This window comes from Phyllostomus discolor, chromosome 2 (assembly GCF_004126475.2).
Source record: "Phyllostomus discolor isolate MPI-MPIP mPhyDis1 chromosome 2, mPhyDis1.pri.v3, whole genome shotgun sequence".
In the NCBI taxonomy this organism is placed as follows: Eukaryota; Metazoa; Chordata; class Mammalia; order Chiroptera; family Phyllostomidae; genus Phyllostomus; species Phyllostomus discolor.
The window spans coordinates 164,184,274-164,193,858 of record NC_040904.2 but is presented as its reverse complement, the minus strand read 5'-3'; the positions used below and the strand labels follow the sequence as shown (position 1 = coordinate 164,193,858).

General features: G+C 49.4%; 1 protein-coding gene across 1 annotated transcript; it reads right to left on the bottom strand.

Moving 5' to 3' along the window:
• Window positions 1–8,714, bottom strand: LOC114513025 (keratin, type II cytoskeletal 2 oral-like). Its single transcript, XM_028532130.2, has 9 exons — window positions 8,095–8,714; window positions 6,797–7,017; window positions 5,392–5,452; window positions 4,599–4,694; window positions 3,912–4,076; window positions 3,678–3,803; window positions 2,817–3,037; window positions 1,390–1,424; window positions 1–989 (listed from the first exon to the last, which is right to left on the bottom strand). Exons 1-9 carry the CDS (start codon window positions 8,677–8,679, stop codon window positions 526–528), a joined length of 1,974 nt encoding a protein of 657 aa, XP_028387931.1. The 5' UTR covers window positions 8,680–8,714; the 3' UTR covers window positions 1–525.
• Between the last annotated feature and the right edge of the window lie 871 nt (window positions 8,715–9,585).

Genomic DNA, 9,585 nt, shown 5'->3' with positions numbered 1-9,585 from the left:
TGAAATACAGTGCAATTTATTGAGAAAAGAAAATACAATATAATCATCACCAGGGGATCCACAGCTAAGGAAATTAAGGGGACATAGGTAAGGCAAAATGTGGGAAGGCACCCTGGGAACCAGGAGTCCAATCGGGGCTGAAACATGCCAGCTTCAGACCATCAACCCCTGGTTAGAGAGAGAGATGAGCCAGAAGGGAACAGGCCAGGCTGGGAAGGTCCACATTGGTTTGGGCTCAAGTGTTGCTGTCCAAAATCAAGGGCCATCACAAGGTCAGATCTAGGGACATCATCCCAGAACAGCAGCTGGCCCTCCCTGGCCTAGGAGACATCTTGGGCATGAAGGAGTCAGGAAGAAGTTCAGCCCATTCTCCAGGGAGCTTGAGGAAAAGCAAGGTTGGGGTTGGCATCTGTTTATGCTAAGAAGAGTGTGGGAAGTACTGTTGCGAGCTCAAGGAGAAGCAGGTGGGCATGGAGATTTGGCCCTGAAGGATTACCTAGAGCTGTGCTGGCCCGAGCTGGTGGCTTAGGAGTGGTACACACCGGAGCTGCCTCCACCGCTAGACATGCCACCAAATCCACTCTGGCTCACAGAGCTGCTGCTTCCAGAGTTGAGCCTGCTCCCACTGCTACCACTCTGGTAGCCCCCAGTGCTACCACTCTGGTAACCCCCACTGCTGCCACTCTGGTAGCCCCCACTGCTGCCGCTCTGGTAACCCCCACTTCTACCTCCCTGGTAGCCCCCAGTGCTGCTGCTCTGGTAGCCCCCACTGCTACCGCTCTGGTAGCCCCCAGAGCTGCCGCTGCTAACGCCACCACAGCCACTGCTGCTGCCACCACTTCCTCCTCTGTAGCCACTGCTGCTTCCTCTGCTGATGCTGCTGCCGCTGCTGCCTCTGTAGCCACTGCTGCTGCTGCCACTGACCCCTCCAAAGGGTCCACGGCTTCCACCAGAGCTGCTGCTCGTGCTGGTAACGTTGTTGACCACTGCTACAGGAGAACAAGCACTCAATTCAAGCTAATGACCTAAGTCTATATCTCAGCTCCACCCTACTTGGCTGTGTGACTTAGAGAAAGATACCCAACTTCTCTGAGACCTCAGATGGTTAAAAAAAAAAAAGGTAAGCCTGACCTTCTGGTGCCCTTTTCCAAAAACAGGAGCCAGCAGTATTACCAGAACTTTCTGGGTCTCCAACCTAGGGAACTCCCCAAGACCATAAGGGTTTGCCAGTTCACACTAGGGATAGAGTGTGGCCATGACCTGAGACCCTAGATACCATTTGGTGGCCTGGCCTACTTGCATAGGTCAGGTTCTCCTGCCTGAAGGTCAGGGAGGATGATTCTAATTCCTTTTCACAACCCAGGAGAAGGTTTTTGAAGGGCTACTTACAAATGCTTACAGCACTCTGACACTCTCCAGACATCCTAAAAAAAGAAGAGAAGGATAAATGGATTATTTCTATAATGAGTCATTAGCCAAACTGCTGGGGGCTCATAACTTTGGGAGCCACATTCTCCCATGTGCCCAACTAGGGGTCAAGCTCCCAGGGGGAAGAAAGGCTATCTATCCCAAGTCTGTTTCCATGATCAGACCTCCCCAGGAAATAGGCTGCTTCAGGGGCTTGAGATGTCCAGAAAATCAACCAGCTATCCTCCATCTCTCTTCTTCTTTCCCTTGGATCCCAAGATTATCTATTTCAGGCAAAGCCCACCTGATCAGCCCAGTCTCACCTCTCCTCCCCTGCTGAGACCATCTTTCCTCCTTCCTTTCTTTCCTCACCCAGCCCTGGCTTTTTTATTTGGCTGCCCTCTCCCAATAAGCCTTCCTGGTGTGATGAAGGTGGTGATGATAATAGTTGTTCAAGGTGGGTAAAATGTGAGAGGAGCTGACACTCAACATACGATGAGCTTAAAAATGCCCTTCCCACACTGCCCATGTCCCCGTGCCTCATCGTTATTCATGGAGCAGGCGTGGCCCCTATCTGAGCAGACATGGGATGCGTCTGCACACCATGCCCGTGCAGCCCCGCCGGGGTCCCAGTACAGGCAGCACCATCTCCACTCTCACTCCTCTTCATGGAGACTCATAAGAAATCCTTAAGTTTTCTTCTCACACTTGAGTTTTGCTTTCTTCATCAGATTGGGAGCTGCCTAGGGACAGAGGCTATTAACACAGGCTGCATGGAGAGCTGGTCAGCAGAAGGATCTCTCAATGCTTGATGTGCCTTTGGCATTTGATATCCACTCACTAAGCCCTCACCTGCTGCTGGATAGTGGGCTGTTTTTCTAGAGTATGTATGTATCAGCCACCTCCTCATATGGACTCAGGCTCAGGGGTGGGTGGTTGCAGAGCTGTCCGTGTGGTAATGACCAGCCACATAAGGCTATTTAAATATATTAAAGTTAGATCAAATGTAAAACTCGGTTCCTCAATTGCACTAGCCACATTTCAAGTGTTCAAATAGCTAATGGCTATTGTATTGGACAGCACAGACACAGAACATTTCTGTCGTCTCAGCAAGTTCCAGTGGACAGCACTATAATTTTTTCATAACCCCAAAGCACTTTTCTTACACATCACACACAGTAAGGCTCAACAGAAATATGTGATACAGTATTAATGTCCATGGTAAGGTGGCAAGTTAAATGATCTTGTTTAACACAAAATAATGGAACTTGAATGCTAAACACTGTCATTTGGGAGATTTCTTACCCCCTGTCTAAGTTGTCCTCTCCTTCTCATCTTGCCTTCTTTCTTCATTATCAAATGTCACTTTAAAGTTGTATCTGGAGAATGCTGACCCCACCACCCCTCACCTGCACTCTTCGCCCTCCAGCAGCTTGCGGTAGGTGGCGATCTCCACATCCAGGGCCAGCTTGACATTCATGAGCTCCTGGTAGTCACGAAGCAGCCGGGCCAGGTCATCCTTGGCCTTCTGTAGGGCAGCCTGCAGCTCTTGGAGCTTGGCATTGGCATCCTTGAGGGCCATCTCCCCACGCTGCTCAGCATCAGCAATGGCAGCCTGAAGATTGGCATTCTGAGGCAGAGGGAAATTGGAGGTCAATTAGCATAGTGACCCAGAAGCATGCAGCTGATCCTTCCTCAGAGGTGATCTCTTCCCTACTCAGCATCCCTTCACTCCCTTCCCTAGAAAGTCAATGGAGCATGTTCAGAAAACAGAAGTCAGTTTTGCAAGTGGTTCATTCATCTTTGGCCCATTGAAATTGACTCACGTCTCATCAATAAAAGAAACACTGATTTGCTGGTAAAAGTAGTAGTGGTCTGGTGAGTAGTTCTTTTTTGTAAGGCTGTTTAAAAACTCCCTTGCCTAATCACTTTATTCCAGTGATACAAAGTAGCTAAGAAGGTTATGTGAAGTACATGACTAATAGCTCCCTGAGGGCAGATTTTACTGAGGACTGAGTGTTTAAGACACCCCTACAGCTGCAAGATTTGCTGGGCCCAACAGAATGGGCAACCATCTCTCCTTAGGGAGCCTTCAAGAAACCCAGCCTCCAGGAGGACCATCTGGAGAAACAGAATGTCCCAGAGACTGTGCTATCCCACACGTGACACCATGAAAGGACAGAGAAAGCATGTGGCAGAGGCCCGTCCATTGCTTCTCCTCCCCAGGGCCCAGAAGATGTCCAGGGTCTCTCCATTTATCCCAGATGCACCTGCTTCTTGACGCTCTCGATCTCGGCCCGCAGCCTCTGGATCATCCTGTTGAGCTCCATGATCTCGCTCTTGGTGCTCTTCAGGTCGTCCCCGTGTCTGCCGGCCGTGGTCTGCAGCTCCCCAAGCTAACAGAGGAGAAACCAACCAACATGGTTTTGCAAAGTGTGAGAGCATTTTTTATGAAGGTCAGCAGGACCTAAAACTAGAGTGTAGAGAAAGGAAAGGGCTCCCACCTTGGTCTGGTACAGGGCCTCGGCCTCAGCCTTGCTCCTCTGGGCAATCTCCTCGTACTGGGCCTTGACCTCAGCGATGATGCTGTCCAGGTCCAGGCTGCGGTTGTTGTCCATGGAGAGGACCACAGATGTGTCACTAACATGACTCTGCATCTGGGACAGCTCCTGTGAGAAACATGGATGGTCATCTTCTCTATTCCCTGGCTTCAGGGGAGGTTGGGAATGAAAAAGTTCAAGAATCTTTGATCAGCAGAGATATCGCAGCGATGGGGCCAGGATTGGGACCATTAGAATAATAACTTTGCACTTCAGGCCTGGCAACCAACTAAAGGATGCCAGACAACAAAGCTAAAGGAAAAGGAAATGCACAGATATAATCAGGTGTCAGCCTGCAAGCATCAGCCAGTGGCATAGTGCACAAGTTTCCCTGGGACTGCAGTAGGGAGGAGTACTCCAAAGGAGCTAGCTGTGATACTCATGTAGGAGCCAGAGGGAAGGCGTAGAGCAAAATGGGAGAGTAAAGAGGACGGAGAGGGACCATGCAGGCTGGCAGAGCTGAGTTCTGAGCCCCGTCACTGCTTTTGTGTGTGTTCTGCCACTTGACTGTTCTCTAAAGTTACACTTGGAAAACATGTTTGGGGAGATGCAGACAGGGAGGCTCTGGAGCTTGGCAAGCCAAGGAATCACCATCTCATAGAGGGTCCTCAGGAAGTTGATCTCATCTGTCAAGGAGTCCACCTTGGCCTGCAGCTCCACCTTGTTCATGTAGGCCGCATCCACGTCCTGGGGGCGGGAGGGAAGGCTGGTCAGCAAGGCAGAAGAATGACCCTCTGCTCCGCTACTACTCATGGCTCAGCTCTCTCCTGTCTCCACCTCTCCCCTTCGTCCCTCGCCCACCCCTCCTCTTCACTGTGACTTCTCACTTTGCCTTTTAAAAGAAAGAAAAGGTGGTTTTCTTTTCACTGCTTTGACCAATCAAACCCCAATGTTGTAACAAAATGTAAACCATATCAGCCAGGCATGGCATAAGGGTAGAAAAAGCACATTTATCTAACATATGACTTTGGTTATAAAGTACCAAAAACCCACCCTCCTGAACAGAAATAGAGGTATTTTTCTCATTATTTCATCTGTATGATAACTGATTTAAACAAGCAATAAGTACTTATAGACTATTGCTGTTAATAACATCCAAGTACATTTGTAGGCTGAAAACCTTGATTAATGCTATACAAAAAAATGTTCATTATTAGTTGACAGTACTAATCAGCTCGTCATTCATATCATAAGATGTCTTCCCCACCAGCATGTACTCAGAGCAGCTTCCTTTTCCCCCTCATTTCCAAAAATGCAAGAAAAACCGTAAGCCCCGCACAGGGCATAGGGCCTCAGTGCCTGAGAGCTGACTCTGCCCCTGCCCGTGGTGGCAGTGGCAGTGCCCAGACACGGAGCCGTGGCCTGCCCGTCCCGGCTCACTTACCTTCTTGAGTCCCACAAACTCATTCTCTGCTGCAGTGCGTTTGTTGATCTCATCTTCATACCTGGGACAGAAGGGGGCATACACTCTTTCAGAAGCTTTTTTTAAAAGGTGAGGATCTCAAGCACTCACGAAGAATGTCCTCACTCAGAGACAGGACCAGCTACACAGGGCCCTGGGCTCAGGAGGTCCTCACACTCGGTTTAATGCTCTGCTGGAAGGGTCTTGAAATTCTTCATTTTTTGAACAACGGCCCTGCATTGTCATTTTGCACTGAGTCCCAAAATGTACACAGCCACTTCTGCCTAGAAGCCTTTCAGAGCTCTGGTCACTGCCTCGCCCTCCTCCGAGTCCCAGTGCCAGGCTGAGGTCAGGCAGGGTGGGGAAGACTTCGAGGAGCCCAGTGACTTGCCCACTCTGACAGACACCACAAAGCACGATGTGCACATATGAGGCTGGGAGAGGTGTTTGCTCCGAGCAGGTGTTTCTGTTTTCTTTTCATTAATTAGAGTTGCTTCTTTGGGGATTTGGGATAAAAATGAACTCGTGTCTTTTGAATGCATCAAAGTTATGAGCTCATGCCTGTCAATAATTAAAATATCCTACCGAGAGTTTGGATTTCATGAAGATTAAAGACTGGGATGATTCCAGGAAAAAGGAGGTTTCTGGGCAATGAGAACTATGAGTGACTACTGGATTCCCAGAACCCAGCGTGGAGCCTGCCGCAGATGGGTGCCCACCAGGTTCATGCAATTGAATTGGAATGAGGCTTCCCCTGAGCAGGGGTGCCTACCTCAGTGGGTCCTGACCTCTCAGGATGTCTGGAGCTCCTTCCCCACCTTGAAAGGCCCTGTTTACCTCTCACAGACTCAGAGGGTGTCACTACAGCACCAAACACACATGAGGAAGCTAAAGCTGCAGAAAGGATATTGCACTGGCCACACTGAATGAGTGCTTTACAAAGTGGGGCCTGGACTGTCTGCCCGGAATCCCTGGGGAGCTGTGGAGCACTCAGACTTCTGGAACTCACCCACACCCACTGACTCAGGGTGTCTAGGACTGGAGACAGGAATGTGCATTTTTTACAGACTTCTGAGGGGACTCCTAAGTACGGTAAAGCATGTAGGGCTCCCCAACCTAAAGCGCTCCAAACTCTGGGAGGCTCTCCTGTCCATCTGGGCTGGCCTAGGAGGAGGCCAGCCTGATGTCTGAAAAACGTCTCATAATCAGCCTCCTAGAAGTCTCTATCCCCACCATTTCACCTTCTTCTGCTTGGCCACACTCCCCTCAATAAATCTGCCTAAGAGTATTGACTGAACGTGCAGTCAGGAAAAGTTAAAATCCCAAAATGGGGCCACGCCTCCTTGCTAACCCCCAGAAGAGGAAGTAGCCCAGCTGGGGCCCTTACTTCTTTTTGAAGTCTTCCACCAGGTCCTGCATGTTCTTCAGCTCTCCTTCCAGGCTCCCCCTCTCCCCCAGAACCAAATCCAGCTGCTTGCGCAGGAAGCTGATGTAGGATTCAAAGAAAGGCTCCAGGTTGTTGGGGCCTGAGCCAGAGCCCGGGCGCTGCTGCTGAAGCAGATTCCATTTGGTCTCCAGGACCTTGTTCTGCTGTTCCAGGAACCGCACCTGCATCCCAAAGGGTAGAAATGTGGGACATGAATCCAGTTTTTTAAATTGCAATAGCCTCTGGGGTTTTTTTTGTCGTTGTTGTGTTGTTTGGTTGAGGGTGTTTGTTTATTTGTTTGGCATTTGAAAAGGATCAGGATTTTTAAAAAGGAGAGTTAGAATATGTTAAGTGCCTGCTGTATACCTATTTTCACATTTCATTTTCTATCTCATTTAATTCTCACAACCACCTATATGGAAGGTGTTATCATCCTCATTTTGTAGATAAGGAAACTAAGGCTCATGGAGCTTAATTAGATTCCCAAAGTAATGTGGCTACTAAGTAACAAAGCAGAGTCAAACCAAGCACTTCCCAAGTCTATTGGGAAGCAGAATACAATTAATGGAGAGCAGCCTAAATAAAGTTATTTATCATTGAAAACTTGTTCCCCTCTATACAGGTAGTAAAAACAGAGAATGAAGTCTAACTTTTCTGAGGTTGTTTCAGATTTTCTCTAGTTGTTTCCCCTGTCAGTTACCTGCCTTACAGGCAATCCAGGGTTAACTCCCTAACCCAGGTTCATCACCCAGATCATGCACACCATTCCCTGTCCCAGCACAGACCCCTTAATTTAATAGTGGCTGATGTCTAGCACCACTCAGAAGGTAAGTCAGTTGCCAATACTCATCATTGAGAGGCAGTCTCAAGATTTCTATTAGTGCAAGCTTAATTTCCAGCTAGTTTAGATTATCGTGCAATTGCTTTTCAAGAGTAATTGAAAATTAGCTGAAATCCTGTCATGGCTAACACCCTATTTTTAACAAGAGCTAAGAGTATGTTTGGATCCTCACCTCATTTTTCCTGGTCTGATCACTAGAAGGAAACCAGAAGCCAGAATCCTTCCCCCATTTCATAGCTGGGAAAACAAGGCCCAAAGAGCAAGAAAGATAGGCTTACTGACTTGTAGGAGCCAAGGCAGAGCCAGGACAAGATGCCACACCCCTGCCTGTAAACCTGGTAGGTCCCAATGGCATCTCTCTATACCAGCCCCCTGGACAGCACAAGCTGTCTACAACACCTCTGGACTTTTTCCTCACCTTGTCGATAAAGGAGGCGAATTTGTTATTGAGGGTCTTTATCTGCTCCCGCTCCTGGGCCTTGACTTGACCAATCTTGGGGTCGATCTCCACGTTGAGGGGCTGTAGGAGGCTCTGGTTGACAGTTACTTCCTGTATTCCCCCAGGGAAGCCACCAGAGCCAAAGCCACCAGATCCACCAAAGCCACCAGACCCACCAAATCTACCAGCTCCACCAAAACCACAAGCCCCTCCAAAGCCACCAGCACCTCCAAAACCACCTCCCATTCCTTTGCCAAAGCCAGCACCAAAGCCACCTCCATAGCCACCCCCAAAGACACGGCCGCAGCTGCTACGTCCTCCCCCAGAGCCACCAGCCAGGGAGCCACCAGCCACGCTGATGGAGATGCTCTTGTTGCCACCCAGGTTATAGAGGCTGCGACTGCCAAAGCCACCTGCCCCACTCCGGAACCCACAGGCTCCTCCACCAGCTCCCCCAGAGCGGGCCACACTGCTCATCCCGCTGCTGCCAGAGACCACGGCAGAATGGCCAGAGAAGCCCTGGCTCCCGCCACTGGAGGATTTCTTGGAGACTTGTCCCTTCATGGTGACAGAGCTTGGAGGTGAGCTAACAATCCCTTCACAAGAGCTGAGAGGGAGGAAGACAGAGCATGGGGACAACAGAGGAGACTGGCCTTTATATATGTAGCAGTTTGGCTTGGCAGAAGAAGAGGCCAGCAATTAGCTGAGAGTCATCTTGGGTTTGGCTTGCCTACTAGGCAATAAGTTATTTCTAAGTTCTCAACACACCTCAAAGATAATCCTCTGGACCAAAATGATTTTTCTTTCTTAGCTTAATCACCCAAACTTCCCTTAGTTGACAAAAGACTAGAACTCTCCACCCTCCCTTCAAGTGATTTCCTCAGGGGTCCCAGGGAACTCAAACAGCACCTGATCCAGCAGGCAGAGTTGGTTTTAACATCAGGAGATTAGGAGCCACTGAGCTCCATTTCACAGTGGTGAGGATGTGACAACTTCTTTCAGGTGGGCTGAGTCCCTTTCTGCAATGCCAGATTGCCACAGCCCAGTGACATATCATCTGTGCCCACCTCTTCAGAGAACTATCCAGAGGAGGACTTGGGGTACGGAGAGGGGGATGGAAAGTACACTGACCCCACAGGGTGCACTCTGGCATCACCTGAGCCAAAGGAATCTGTTTAAGCTAACCTGCCATTTGGACTGAGCAACGCTGCTCAGGGAAACAAATGTGGAGATAAAATGTCTGACCCAAGGGAAAAGTGAGGGCCATAAAAGAAGCAAACAAGTGTGAGGCTTGGGAAGAAGAAGGACACATTGGTAAGGAAGAGTTTCAGACCAAACCCTTTCACTACCATCCTAGATGAACAGCAAGTGATTTCCAGATCCAGAAGCAAGAGAGGACAGAATGTGGACATCCTCCAGCTGGCTGGTGGCATCAGCTCAAAACCCCACTCATCATAAGATGAGAGCATG

Bases quoted from the DNA above. Each gene is read 5' to 3' on its own strand.
- LOC114513025 (XM_028532130.2), bottom strand. From the start codon at position 8,679: ATGAAGGGACAAGTCTCCAAGAAATCCTCCAGTGGCGGGAGCCAGGGC. The intron at 3,038-3,677 runs GTGCATCTGGGA...CCTCTGCCTCAG, and splicing joins TCGAGAGCGTCAAGAAGCAG to AATGCCAATCTTCAGGCTGC. The intron at 1,425-2,816 runs GTGAGGGGTGGT...TTCTTTTTTTAG, and splicing joins CTGGAGGGCGAAGAGTGCAG to GATGTCTGGAGAGTGTCAGA.